This window comes from Bombus pyrosoma, linkage group LG8 (assembly GCF_014825855.1).
Source record: "Bombus pyrosoma isolate SC7728 linkage group LG8, ASM1482585v1, whole genome shotgun sequence".
NCBI classification, from domain to species: Eukaryota; Metazoa; Arthropoda; class Insecta; order Hymenoptera; family Apidae; genus Bombus; species Bombus pyrosoma.
Genome location: NC_057777.1, coordinates 379,406 through 394,810, shown reverse-complemented (window position 1 = coordinate 394,810; position 15,405 = coordinate 379,406). Strand labels below are relative to the sequence as shown.

The 15,405-nt window shown below is 35.2% G+C and overlaps 1 protein-coding gene across 6 annotated transcripts in view; it reads right to left on the bottom strand.

Moving 5' to 3' along the window:
• Positions 1-51: 51 nt before the first annotated feature.
• LOC122570393 (transcriptional activator protein Pur-beta) overlaps positions 52-15,405 on the bottom strand; it is a 28,603-nt gene continuing 13,249 nt past the window's right edge. For 5 of the 6 annotated variants that reach the window (XM_043732640.1, XM_043732637.1, XM_043732643.1 and 2 more), the window contains 5 exons: positions 14,708-14,810; positions 12,185-12,315; positions 11,691-11,918; positions 10,633-10,812; positions 52-1,445 (listed from right to left, as the gene is read on the bottom strand). In XM_043732640.1, the coding sequence (XP_043588575.1) occupies positions 1,134-1,445; positions 10,633-10,812; positions 11,691-11,918; positions 12,185-12,315; positions 14,708-14,810 (954 nt within the window). In that variant the 3' untranslated portion in view covers positions 52-1,133. The remainder of the gene's footprint in view (positions 1,446-10,632; positions 10,813-11,690; positions 11,919-12,184; positions 12,316-14,707; positions 14,811-15,405) is intronic. The other variant, XM_043732638.1, reaches the window with a different exon arrangement.

Genomic DNA, 15,405 nt, shown 5'->3' with positions numbered 1-15,405 from the left:
TATTTATGTGTTTATGATATAAGACAATAAAAGAAAATCGAGATTTGAAAGTTGTAGTATCAAAAGAAAGTACCTTTATTAAATCACTGTCTAGCTGCATAATATAAATTTAATAGTTTCGAACAGAATGTAATAATTAACTTAAGTAGTTCGCATACAACAGGTGGTTTTTATTTTGTATGTTTGTTGCAGTACGCGAATCTCAAGTCATATCCAACCATTAATCAGACGTCTTTATTATAAAACTTATCGTCTCGTGTTAAAACAAGCAAAGTATTTAACGGTACCGATCCATCTCTACTTAAACAATTGAGAAAAAAAGAACAGAAACTCAGATCAAGTTATTCAATACTTCTTTTCTCTGCTCAACAACACTTACGTAGGGTTCCCTTGTTTCCAAGTTGTGGGAAGAATGGTGCATTATGCAATTTCGATAGATTGATATTAAGAATAAGAATTACCGTTCCCCGAATATATTAACGTATACGCATATAAATGTTTCCCCTACTTCGATTTTTTCAAAGTTTTGAAAACAAAGAAACTTTTAACAACACGATATAATCACTTCGTCAACTTGAGAGAAATGAGCTAAATTTGTGTGGAGAATGTAATTAGATCAACTTTAAATTTGGAAAATGGCGCCGAAAATTCAAATTGCAATTTATCAATATATTTTCTTCTAGCGGTTGATAAAATTTGCATGCAGAAAGTTTTCAACAACAATAGAAAAATTAGAACATAAAAAAACATAAAAAAATTTAGTAATAAAAATTTAGCAGAAAACTCCATTGATACAGTAGAAGTGTTGGAATACACGCGCACGCACCACCATTCGCTCTATTAACTAGAAACCCGTGTTCGTTTGCAATGAATCTAAACGTTTCGACAATCAACAAGTGAACTATTCCCGTAAGATTTGAATGAATCTGTATGTTTACAAGGAAATGAAGCTACGCGCGAAACGCGATACATGAAGTATGGAACACAAAACAACAAATTAAACGATACTACACTGGAGCTGTGCATTCTGAATTGGATCGCGCCGACTTTTGTCGGTTCGTTACGCGCCTTTCGCTCGCGCTTGCACGCGATCAGCACGCATGCGCGCTCGTACAGAACGCCATCGCAGATATTTAAACTTGGACAGTTTCTAAGCGCGGCACGCCTTGAATCTCCTGTGATGCTGTAGAACCGCTAGAAACATTCTCTTCGGACATCGTGCTTTTGCTCGTGCTTGACGTGGTTATAGCAGAACCAGAAGACAACGGGATATCGGTGGTTGTCGGGACTTGAGAGGCAGGAGCGGACATGGATTTTTCAGGACTGATGGTGGACGGTTCTGCTTGGCGTGGCAAGGATTTGCGTCGTTTCAAGGACTCGCGTTGCCGTTGATCGGCCTGCCGCTTTTCCGTTTTGTTCTTTACGCCAGCAGGTTTCTGTGTTACCTGTCGAAGCCAATATATGAATGCAGGAGCTTCTGATGGGTAGATGAATAGTATATACCTTAAAAGAGTCGTTTGTAAAGAGGAATGACGACAGAGTGCCGGGAAGAACATACACTGAATTTAAATAAAACCTTTATGGCGGGAACAGTTCGACCGTTTACAATCATATCGAAAATAACTTTTTCATAATTCGCTCTATTTCTTCCGGGAACTCTAATCATTCTATAGGATGACTCGCATAGACGCGACCAACTATAGCTATTTGCAAAGTGGAAGAAGTTACAAATAGATATATTTTAAGCGAGATATTTTAGACAAAAATTTATAACAAATTAGATTTTGTTTGAATCGTAGATATAGTCTTCTCCTACATTTTTCATTGGGTTTCACTCTACAAATAGCAATAGATTGTCTCCGAAGCACGAATCACCTTGCGCATAAATAACATGATCAAAAATAGGCACTCATCACGAAATTCTAAGTAACAGTACTCTTTTGATTTAATCATAATCTTTGTCAAGTACGATTTTGAAATATGTCTCTCTCTCTCTCTCCCTCTCTCTCTCTCTCTCTCTTTCTCTCTTCTTCCTCTAACAGAAGCGATTAAAATCGTTTAAGACCAACATTTATCTCCTACATGTTTTTATGCACGTAATGATCCACATAGTTCCTTCGTGGTACACCTTAAAGATATAAAATATTCCTTTTCTAACACAATTCACGGGATTCACACGTTTAAAAGCGGTTTCGAAGTATCAACGAGACCTCTGAAACGATAAATCTGTTTTAGAATATCGAAAGCGAATGTCGAAAAAGCATTGACCTCTCTTATTGCACCTTCCATGAAATAATGAAATAAAAAAATAAGAGATAAAAATAAAAGATCCAGCTACGGTTCATTCTTGTGACACGTGTTTGCAATAAACATGAAAGTTTTTCTCTTCGATGTTTTCAACGAGGAATTAATTTTAAAAAGACGATATTATCTAAGAACTTAAAAATATCTTTTTAATTACTTTCCATATACATGTTAGATGAATAGCTTTGTAGAATATAAAGATTTCTATATTTTAATCTAAAAGCACAATTAACATATTTGTTGCAAAATCTAAAGAAATTTCGTGGTTCTATGGAATCATGGGTAATGCGTCTGTTGTGAATCATATTCTGTTTTAACGATCGCATATAATGTGTTTTCTCCGTAAAGATAAGAAATATAAAATAATTTGTAAATACAAAGAATCCTCGTTGAAAGAGAGGTTTGCAGCAAAAACGTGTCTCCACGCGCGATTTACGTGCACAATCGTTATTTGCTCTATCGACGGAAAAAGGAGATGCAGAGGGTGGGGATTGGTTTTGGATTATATGGAACGCTTCACTCTTTTTTCGTCCACGGTGAAAATGTCCAGGTAAAAGTATAGACAGTAGAAATGTTATAAAATGAAATACTCTGTTACCTTGTAAAACGTGTTACATTTAACATCGAGGCGATGAATTTTTTTTTATCGTTTAATGTTTTTGTTTTCAAACGTGTTGTGAGCCGTAATAGTAATGTTTCTATTTTTTTTTTCTTAATTGTTTTTTGTTTTTTCAGTTCCTTTTTGTTTTCATCGAAGTTGTTTCGTCGAAGACACAAGTCAAATAGACGGACAGCTGTGTTCATTTTAAGCCGTTATGCTTAAAATGAATGTTGATTTCTCTTATCGTTAGTGTTTCTTTTAGATCTTCCTTTCTCTCTCTCTCTCTCTTTCTCTTTTTACCTCCCCCCAAATTTTTTGTCTCTTTTTTTTGACTTTCTCGTCTTTTTTAATCATACAATTATTTAACCCCAACAAATATACGCGTACACGATCGTACACGCATATTATAGTGTCTAACGTGTACACGTGTACGCCAAGTGGTTCGTTTTCGTTTTTATTCTATTTTTGCTGGTTTTTTTTCTCTATAGTAACACTCTTTCTGCATCGTTCCTTATATATATATACGGGCGAAAGATCGTCTACAACCGTTATTTACAATATGGTCGACCAATGGCGACAGTATCGCCATCGCGTGTGATCCACTCGTACCATACGAGCACGCGTCGATCGATCTTTCGCCCTTTCCCAACTCGAACTTACTCTCCATCATTTCGCCTTATTCATTTTTCATTTTCATTTTTTTTTTTTAATAGTTAATATATTAAAATATTACAAACTATGGCGAAAAACGTTGATTCGAAGAAATAATTAGTATGAACCATATATCCACAGCAGATCATTCTCGCGCTCGTAACATTTTGAAAACTTGACTCGATTAGTTCTTTTTCTTTTTTTTTTTTATATAACAATTAATATTATGCTGATATCGATCCTCGAAATAAATAACGTTTAAGAGCAGCGGACTTTTAAACGTTCCTAGCGTTCTTAACGTCTCTTGTAACATCACACCGATGCTGGGGACGATGCACCTTGAAGATAACCGGGTACCATTTCACTTTTCCGTTGCGTTCCTTCGGGATACTTAGATAAATTTCGGTTTAGATTACAATGAGTTCTCAGGGTTTGTATTGTATCGAACAGACGGATCAAAGTTTTAGAATTGTACATTTCAAGTATCACATAAGAAATGGGTGGTTAGTAGTAGTTACAAACGAATATTACTGACTGATCAATTAGAACGTTAGGTGAAGATTCGCTTTCGGTACCGTAATCTATCGGCTCGTTGCATTCTTCGATCGTTCGAATGCAGAGTGCTAAAGTGCTATGGACATTAAGGCGAAATATACGGAACTGGGAAAATAGATCTACTATTTACTCCTTATAACTATTTACAAAGTTCGTTAACCAAAGCCTATCGAGAGAAATAATACAATACAACGTGATGAAAAAGGCACAACAGTTGCATTTGTAATAAATCTTTTTTTTTCTTAACCATGTTCAATGAAAAATACTATGCACCATTTGCCAAAAATATTTGAACCCTTTATGGATGAAGGCCGTGATATTTCAGGCAGTGATTCATCATCATTATCATGTCTTTGTGCACGACTTTCTTCAAACGAAATATATATGTATGTATTTATATGCGTATTATGTGTATTTATATATATATATATATGTATGTATGCACTAGAAGCAGGCTAACGGTTTATTAACCCTTTGCATTGTCAAACTTTTCTCGTATGTCAGTCGGCCAGCAACTTTACAAAACTATCCCAACTAACATTTAATACGTGATTGACGATAACGAAAGGGCGATTGTAAAAGCTATTGCGTTCCTTTGAAGTGTTACACCGTTTCGTGCCATTATTTGAATAATACAAGATTAAATCTGTTAAAATCCGATCGGCGTATTTAATCTTAGATTGTTCGATAAATGCGTGCTTAGTGGACATCGTACACCGAATGCAAAGGGTTAACAGAACATTTGTGGCATTTACGCAATTAGTCGCAGTAAAATAAAATCGTCCGAAATTTATAACGTTACTTCGAAAAGTATGTTTATCCGCAAAATGGGTTGAACTGTCCAATTGCACCCAGCACCTTTAAATACAATCTTATTAAAGTGCTACGGCTAACATGTTTCGTCATAGTTATACATTTATAAATTAAGGAAATTTGATGTTCTTTTTCGTTTCTATTCTGTAAGTGATAAAAATTGGTCTACTGGACTCGTCTTCGAGGTTGCATCGTCCCCGCGATCAGTACTTGTGTTATTTTTTATCTTTTTGCTTTTTCCTTCCCTTTTTGTAAATAGATAGCTCGCTTCATCGATTATCTCGAGTATACACGCACATGAACACATACACGCACGCATGCACACACGCGAGAGCGCGCTTTAAGAGGAAGAAAATATAACGCCATGCTTGAAAGATGATTCTCCCTTTTGTTTCTTTTTTCTCTTTTCTCAAATAGTAGAAGAAGGGAAAAAAGAAAAAAAAAGAAATAAAAAAAAAGACGATTCGTCGGTTCGCGAGAATTCACGGAAAAAAATGTCTAACGTCGTCGATCGAAGTCTCGAGTTGGCGCCACTTTTCGATCTTCCGGCTCGATCCTTGTTCTCCACTTCTTTTTCTTTCCCCTTTTTTTTTATCTTGCCATTTCTCTTGCATAGCGTTTGCTTTGCGCGTACGGTCTACACACCGGTTTTATGCCAGAGCTGAGTGGGCCGATTAACGAAACGATTGAGAAACGAGAAACCGATAGGAAAATCGAATAATGAAAACAGGTAAGTAAACAGAGAAAGGACGAGATACGACTTTGTTCAAAATTTATAGAAAGATGTGAAACGAGATTGAAGAATAAATCGACGCGTGAGAAAAAAGACAGATCGTTCGATGATGATCGACGATGCGTGTTAAAAATGTGTGTAAAGGGTAAAAATAATAAGAAAGACAAAGATGTGGGAGCAAAAGAGAAACAAAATTAAAAAGTCAGCCCGCTCGAGGCTAGTCCTGACTGGTCGGTAATCAGGACACAAACTGATGATGGTGGTTCTTTCCTTTTTTCTCTGGTAATAATGGTACTAATAGTAATAATAGTAATAATAAGGAGAGTAATCGTAATAATAAGTATAATGACAATATAATCGTAATAATAATAATAATGATAATAAGAATAAATCGCAGCGAGCGCAGGGTTTTCATACCATGGCGTTGTTCAATCTCCTGTTAAGAACCGCGAGAATAAAACAGCGCTTTACAATGCGAGAAAAACATCGGCGCGAATTAGTTTTATAGGAATTTGATGTGTGTGAAGGGGATGGATTAAATTATCTAAAACGCTTTCGTCTTTAGACGACGAGAGCCATATCAGCGAACGGGTGTAGCGTAATTACTGAAAGTTCACATGCACATTTTCTCTCTCTCTTCCTCTCTCTCTCTCTCTCTCTCTGTTTGTCTCCTATCGGGAGATTGATTATCGCATATTTAGTTATTAACAGGGTATTTTATCATTGGTTCTCTACGCGTTATAACAGCTTGCGAAACACGGCTCTGGTATGGAAACCCTACGTGATAATAGCAGTGATAATGATAACAGTAGTGGTCAAAAGCCCCACCAAATATAAACGTAGGTGTGGATCTTCGGCTACCTTTTTCTTGTTATTCTCTCTCTCTCTCTTTCTCTCTCTCTTTCTCTCGATCGCTCTCTCCCTCTCGTTCATATCAACATTTGGTAAAAAGGTTCGCCGATTACCAACCGCGCAACGTTTTTTTTTCTTTTTTTTTTTCTTTTCATGTAAAACAGCAAACGAAACACCAAGCTATTCTCTAACAATCACCTTCTCCGCTATATGAAAAAAGAACATTCGATAGACAACTAATGATCAATTATAAACTGTGTTAATCCGTGTGTGGCGATAGTAGACTTTTTTTTTTGCTTTACTTCAATAGAGTACCTCTCACTAGACACGATTCAACATATAGAAAGTTTATCGTTATTATTTAATAATAATTATTATTTATCATTTATAATTATTATCTTAAAGCTGTCTAAAGACTCGCTGCGTGGCAGGAGTGACGTGTTTTTTTTTCATTCTTCATTTTTTCCCTTCTTCCTTTATATTACTTTGCTTATTTTTTTTTTTTACTGTGTCAAACGATTTTTCTTTTGTGTTATCTTTTTTCTCTTTTACTTTATACTGTCTCTCTCCCTCTATCTCTCTGACTCTTTGTGTTTCTTTGTTTTTTCTCTTCTTTTTCTTTTTTTTTTTTTATTAGTTAGGTACGCTGTAGTCGTCCTCGTTTTAATAACATGTTATGTTTGTTTATTTTTTTTTTTTTAATGTTTTAATGTATGTGTACTATACACGCGATCGCGTACATCAATTAGACAGTGTGTCTAGATCACCGTAGGTGTACGTGTGTTGTGTATATTTTATATCTTAAATATCTACTACTTGTTGATGCTTTGTAATTTGTAACTTTTTTATAGATCACAATATGTCACACCATCTGCATCGGTTGAACAATTTTCCTTTATGCCTTTTCTTTGCCGTTTCCATCAGAACGCTCGGTTTGGACAATTTTATATTTCTTGTGCACAGATTGCGGGTTCACCGACCCCCTTGAACTCGACGAAACAGTTTGACGAAGCGTAAAGAGAAGATTAAAAAAAGTTGGTACGTTGATAAAAAAAGGAAAGAACACGACGTACGTGCGAAAAATAATTTCATTCGAAGGATATTTTTTTCGGTAATTTCTTTAATCTAGTTCAATAAGTAATAATCGTACGGTATGTTAAAAAAAATGAACAGAAACTAAAAAGAAGATAATATCACAAGATGATGATTACGACGAAGTAGAAGAAGGGATGCGTGCATCGATCTAGTTCAAACTATCCTTAAATTGAAGAGGATCGGGATATAATATCTTTCTCGTTGATTCACCCACTCGTGCGTATTCGAATTTGTTATTGTGATTTATATTTCATATTTATATCATCAAAACCTACGTGCTAAGTAAATTCAGACCAGCCGAAATTGTTGATTTCGAAGGAAATGCAATCAAAGAAATATCTTATCGAAATAGATAATAGGTTCATTGCTAAAAAATAAATAAAATTTTACTCATCTCTTCAAACGTAAACGCGCCGATAACGCACGAATCGGAACGCGTCCTCCATTAATTAAATAGCACTTTATGCGTTTAATGCATCTATGCCGCTCCGCTGCTTTCGAACTCTCTTATTCCGCACCAGTGCGAAATATATTTAGATTATTATTTCGGTTAATCGTTTTTCGATCACGAAGAAACGCAAGAGAACGGATAGATATTTATCTTCATCTTATTTTTTTTTTTTTTAAATCTTTCTTTCATTATCATTGTTGATATTAACACAGCGTTGCAGAATCAAAGCGTATTAAGATTTTCCTTTTCCATTGAGAGAAATAACTAGACTGCGTTAATTCTCCTTCCGACACGGTCGTTCGTGTTTGAATATTATCTCTCTCTCTCTCTCTCTCTCTCTCTATCTTCCGCTAGCCTTCTCTTTTCCGTTCGTATCATATATACTTTTTTCTCCCCACCTTTCTTTCCTTTTTCCCCATTTTTTCCTGTTCTTGTCACGTGTTTCTTTTTCTTTTTTCTCTTCCTGTGTCCAAGGGCTGGACCTAAGCGACTGCAGGCCCGCAACACCTTCAATTCGATTGATCGCGCGTTGTCAGGTGATACAGTTGCCTGGGTCCACGGACATTGGCATTTCGTTACAATTATACAGTTATATAGATTCTATATAAATACCTAATATGCATTCGTATAATACATACCTAATATGCAATTGTGTTAGAACTCGGCCGTCACTCAAACGTAACGTAATTACGTACGCGTGCACACCGTCTCTTGTACCGTTCGTCTTTCATGATGGAATATTTCTATGTGTATGTAGAAATGAATGCATGTGTGTGTTGTGTGTGTGGATCTGTAACGCGAGACAGAGACTGGGATCTATCATATTCCGTATATTTTCTGTGTGTTCGATATCTTTTTCCTTCGACTGCGTGTATGCGTATGTTTATGTTATCTAATGTTTCGACATGTGTGTGTGTTCTGTATGATTTATGCGTGTACCGTTGTATGCCCGCACTGGAGTCTGTATAATCCGGACACCAGACTTGTATCTGCGTCTGCATGCGCACTTTCCCGTACGAATCGATGAAACAAAACATAACATAATTAACTTTTTATAATATACATGTCATAGGGATTCGTATTCGGCTAGAATCTTTTTTTTCTTTTCACCTATATTATATATTATTTCATTAATTACTTTTTTTTTTTTTAATAGAGACGTCGTTCAGTTTGTAAACGAGTGTATATGGCGTCGCGATTGCTAGATTGTGATTCGACGTTCACGCGTCAAGCGAGCAAACCACTTCTTTCCCATGCTCTCTTTTGACTCAACCGTAACGAGCACCGTAAGCGGCGAGCATGTTACACGCGCACAAAGAAAAGCACGGGACGAATTTCGTGAAAGAAGCACGTATAAACAAAGTTTCGTTTACTCTGCGTACGAAGAACACTTCAGTCGAGATCCGTTCGACGAGATTTTCGCGAGATTTTCATGCGCACGCTCATTTATCTCGTCTTCTCGGTTAAGTCAACAAATGATTGGCCCGCTTTCCGCGTTCAACGGGATTTTAGTCTAACAACGCGACTACCCACACCACGCTCTCCTTTCTCCCTGCGATATAATCGTTAATATAACAACTATTCATTTATTCATAAATTCTGAACGATCAAATTCAATTGTAACGTGATCTCCACTACGGTTCATTTCCCGCTGACTGATCGTATTTCTTTCTTTCATTTTTTTTTCTCGTTGGAATCAATGAATGTAACCAGAGCGAAATGATAAATCAACTCGACAGCCGATCTTTCGTAAGAAATTTCACAGAAGCGAGAGGAAACAAGTAAAATTAACGAATTAAGATGGATTCGATGGTGGTAGAGAGGAATAGCTCAGGAAATGAACGGTAGTACTCATAACGTTAATCGATGGCAACTCGTATCCACCTAAGGACATCGCGCAATAATTCTATATATCCACGATCCCGTCGTTGCGTACTTCCGTGGAATCGCACGAGCAGCAGACTCGTTTACTTCTTTTTTTTTTTTTTTGTTTCGCGCACACACACACATCATCTATTCTCCTTTAATCTACTATCTTTCATCGTTTATTTTTCCTTTCCTTCCTCCAATTTGTTCTGCCCCCTCCCCCCCTTTTTTCCCACGACTGGCGGTGGCCGATAGATCGAAAGTCGACGCGCGACCTATGGATCGTTCGCGTCAGGCACCCTTCTCTATCGGATCTGCGTGCAATTTCGAATTTCTATGCTGAACAACCGGCACTGACCGGTTGTATGAATTCTTCGCGACGATATATATATATTTCTTTATATATAGAACCCATTCCAGGCGAGTTTTGGTGTTTTTAGTTGACGACGAGTGACGGTGATAGTGACGGTGGCGATAACGATGACGGTGACGGTGACAATGACGATGACGATGTCGATGTCGATGTCGATGAAAATGGCGATGACGATGGCATAGACTCTGACAAGTTCCTTTAGTTCGCTTAATGACTTGAAAACGAGTTACGGTTATAATTCCAATGTTCGAGTTAAGTTAAAGCCTTTTTCACTTCATTAAGGGAGAGTCTAAATTTGGATTGGGGTTAGGCTGTTGTGAGGTCGATGGTGATGGTACCTGTGCCACCACCGAGCCCCTCCCCTCAGGCAAGACATTTCCTCCACCGCCGCTGTTCATGCCGACGTTGCTTCCAGCGCCTCTTTCTCTCATTCTTTCGCAGTAATCTGCGAATATATCACGGAAACGCTCCCAGGATTTCTCTGGTACGGTGATTGCTGTTCTAAAGTGTGTCTTCACCTGTAAAAATGTATTCTTACTTTTATCGTGCCTTATTTTATTTTATTTTATTTTTTTTTTTCTATTAAACAGTTTAGCTTATCATACTTCAAACTAAAGAATACGTTAATTTCGTTACGGTATCTTGAATTGTTCCCCTGTACTGATGTACCTACAACTACTTTAATATATAATATATAATAATAATCAATTAATTAATTAGTAGGCAAGAAATTATTTCATAGTAAAATGCTTTCATAAACGCGTGTCTCATTAGTACTGGCTTTCAACTAGCAATTACGTTTCTGTTCTAATAACGATGTAGGTTAACAAAATTCTTATTATATTCTTATACTATTATAGTTTAGGAAATGTAGCAGTATTAAGAATTGGACAAATATAACATTCTATGAAACATGAAACGAAATGACTTTGAACGTTGCCGATCTGAAGTCTTGTTTGAACTTGCACGCTATATATAGGAAATTTGAGAATTGTGTAGAAAAATACACAGAATGCGCATAATATTGTACAATATATATAAATAAACCTACATAGAATTTAGTACTCATAATGTTATTTCGTAAGTAAAATAATCGTCCACTTAGGTTCCATATTTTTAATTGTATCTATAAAAATATAAATTCGCGTAAATACCCATCTATCCATTCTAAGTTTTATAATGTTACAATCAATTTGTACATCGAAATTTTATTATCGTGATATAATAATTATTTTATGTAAAGAATGATTCAAACGTGGTTGCTATTCGAGACCGCTTATTAAATAGACCGTACGTTCACAGGAACTCTTTTTTTCTCCCTGAATCCACCCCTACGACAATGTGTCCAACCATGTTAAGACACACCCCGTATTTTTAGCCAGCGATACGCACGTACCTCGGAAATTCTCATGTAGATACCACGGTTATTCTGGCCGATATCAAAATAGAAATTCTTGCTATCCACGCGCATGTACCGTCCTTCTGGTAAGTCACCCTTGAAACCGCCATCGTCCGTACCGTATTCTTCGAGGAGGTCCGTCAAAGCGTCACGGAATTCGATCATACCCTGTGCTGGTATTGCGATCTGTGTCCTAGGTCCTCCTCGTGTTATCGTCTGCGACACCTGTGCAACGAGTACAATCGTTTTAACAAATATTTCACTATAGATTTTCTTTGGAATTGAAGCAGGTGCGCGGTGAAAGCGATTTGTTCGAATAAATCATTCTTTTTCGATACGTTTCTTCGGAGTTTTCGTTTCTTAAATGCTTTTTACCATCTGAAAAGGTTGACCCTTTCACCTCAAGACGATATCCACAAGGGACAGACTCTCTCTCTCTCTCTCTTCCTTATCACTTAGTGTAGAAAGTAAATGCATTGGCTGGTACATACAGGGTGACTCACCCGCAGGAAACGGCCGCGAGTATTTTCCTTGAGGTCCAAGTAATACCGCCTGTTATCCTTCGTCATTACTTCCGACTTCAGTTTCCCATCATCTGGCACGTTCTCCGAGTTTGGTGGACCTGCAGATTTGATGGTTCGAACAGGAAAGAAGTACATATTAAATTTTAGTCATCCGTGTCCTTTTAGTTCCCTATTCTCATTTATTGTAATAAATTATTCATTCTTAATACGATGATATATAGCACTCAACGGTGTTAGATTTAGATAGTCGTATCTCTTGAAGTAAAAAAGAACCTTAAATATGAAAATATTTAAAATTATTATTAATATATCTTAATTCATCGATACAGATACTAGTACGTTGAGATTAAATATTGAAATATTTAAGATTCTTTGAGCTTTCATGGCCCATTCTGTATCGATATTAATTTATTGTCAACGAATTAACATTGTTTGAAATTCTCAGATACAGATCGAGCTTGAATTTTTGTTAATTTATGAAATTTCTTGAATAATAAATAGTTTCTCTTTGTTAAAATTAGATATTATCTCAAAATAAAAGCCGTAACAGGTTCACTGTCCGTTCTGACCTACATGTGAATCAGAATAATTTTAAATTATAAATTTATACGGTGGACTAAATAAAGTGTTACATGCTGCTTCCTCTGAGATTACCGCGGATATTATGTTGAACTTTTTTCGAATAACAAAATTTTTAAATCTCGCAACAAATTTTTCTGGAACGGCCAATAAAGGACAGCGCATCGCGTTTGTTTGTTAAAATAGAATGGTTTATCAATATTTATATCTTTCCTATCCTATCGAATTTAATTGCTTAAAATAATTTAATCGCTCAATTTCTATCGAAAGTATTCACATTTTGTTTTATATAATTACAAAGATGCGATTGAAAATATGTTTTTTTAAAAGCGTTTTATAAAATGTTCTTGAAGCAATCTTAGCCACTAGATTTCTTTGTAGGTCTATATAAATATATTGAACCTGAGCGATGGCCATTCTTCCTATATTAAAGGAAGATACGAAAATTAGAATATACCTGTACATTGTCTATGTATCGTGACTTCAATTGTTTCGTTATTATTATCAAGTATTTGAAACAATATCCACGAAATATTTAATAAAGTTAAATGTTTCAAAGCTCAAACATTATTTTGAATATACATGTAATACAACTTTTAAAGCAGGAAACATTTATTTGGATACTTTTTATGACTTTTCCAGGTATTTCAGAAAAGTTTATACACAAAGAAAATGTCATGAGGCGAATGTTATAAAAAAAGAAAATGAATAAAAAAAATTAATATTTAGTTTTATTAAAAATAAATAAATAAATAAATAAATAAAGAGAATCTCCTTTGCTCTCTTAACAGCAGTTTTAAGGTAATGTGTGGTATAGTAAATGATTGGGTCCTATATCCTATTCAATTGCAGGAAAGTCATTGCATATTCAGGTCGGCATCTGTAATGGTTTTGAAAGAAAAGCTTGTAATCCATACTGCATATATCTCATCATGCGTAATTCACTTGTCACGGCTTTGAGTCAGCGATTCATGATTCATGCCAATTTTGACTCACAACCAACATATCAAGATACTTTTGACTCAGAGACATATATATGTTCATTTTTCGAAATGTTTATAGCAGAAACTCGATGTTGTATCTATTATAAATATATATTACACAGAGGAAAATTATGTATAAAATTAGCCTTTTCGTGTTAGTAAGCTACAATGGTTAAAGATTTCCGTAATTTTTATAGTCAACCAAATTTTCCTGTTTTTCTCTTCCATTATTATGGGCGATAATTAATCAAATTCAACGATCACATCATCTTTGTGGATATTTTAACATATGTTTTTGCATTGAAATAACAATAAGCTGGCACAAAGTTTTGCCAATGAGCGTATTTTAATATGCGTTGCACAAACCAAAAAATAATATAAATTCAAACAACTAAACTATGTAAAACTAATTTTAATTTCTAAAAATTTATACTTTCAAGTATATTAACAGTAAAAATGATATATGCATATTTATTAAGAGGAAATTTCTTTTATAGAACCAAACTATTCTTAATTCTCTCTAATTATTAATAACTTTTAACGACAAAAAATACAATTTTAATATTCTTCGCCTAAAGCAAGAGGAAAAGGAATACTTATTTGCTGAAAAAAGCCTACACCAAACATCAAAAAAAGAAAAAAGAAGAAAATTATAAAAATATTAACAATTAACAACAATTATCACTAGTCAAAGAGCTTTCAATTGAATTTTACACACAACCCTTTCCTGCTAAACCGATCCAACATATTTCATACAAAATAAAAATCCATCTTTACGTATAGCGAACGTGAACGTGCTAACACAAATTACAAGATTTAAAGCAAATCTTTTCTAACCGTGTACAAGCCAATTTTATTTGACAAAATATGACATTCTCTCTTGAGGCACGTATCAGTGATCTCATAACAATTAGAGATTGCAGTTTACCTAGAGATGCATAAAAGTCACTAAACGTCGAAAGGTAGTTCCGAAACTCGGATGCTGTGCTAAGTGCCAGGTAGATTTGGCTTCTCCTCCCATCCGCGCCGATCTACAAAACACAAGCATACTTTACTTCCTTCTTTCCTTGCTTTAAATTAACAAACAAAAATTAAGAAAGAAGAGAGGGATAAAAACGTATCTCGCTGTCTTTAACCCTCAATTGGTATTGTTGGGCGGTGACTGAGTCACAAGAATTTGGATCTCTATCTAAAGACCACTTCATTTTTTACCACCTTACTTCAAATCGTATTTTATGTTTTAACTGATAGAAATTATCGTTTGATATGCAGAATATAAATTAAAATTAGATACCCTAAAATTAAGTAATTATTAATTAATTTTTAATTATAATATCTCAAACTTAATTCGAGCAGTTGTAATTTACCTATAACCTACAATACCTATAATCTTAGTAATTACATTATTTACATATTTATGTAAATTCATATTTTTGTAAACGCGATTAACGAAATAGCGAATCTAATTTAATTCGTCTATTATAAAATTTTTAAGAATACCCTACTTTGGGCATTTTATGTACGCATTCTGTACACTTGTATACCTTTGAATTTCACATAAATGCATAAAATAAATATCTATAATCCAAAATACTAGTTGAGGGTTACATGGTTAAACGTGGCTAA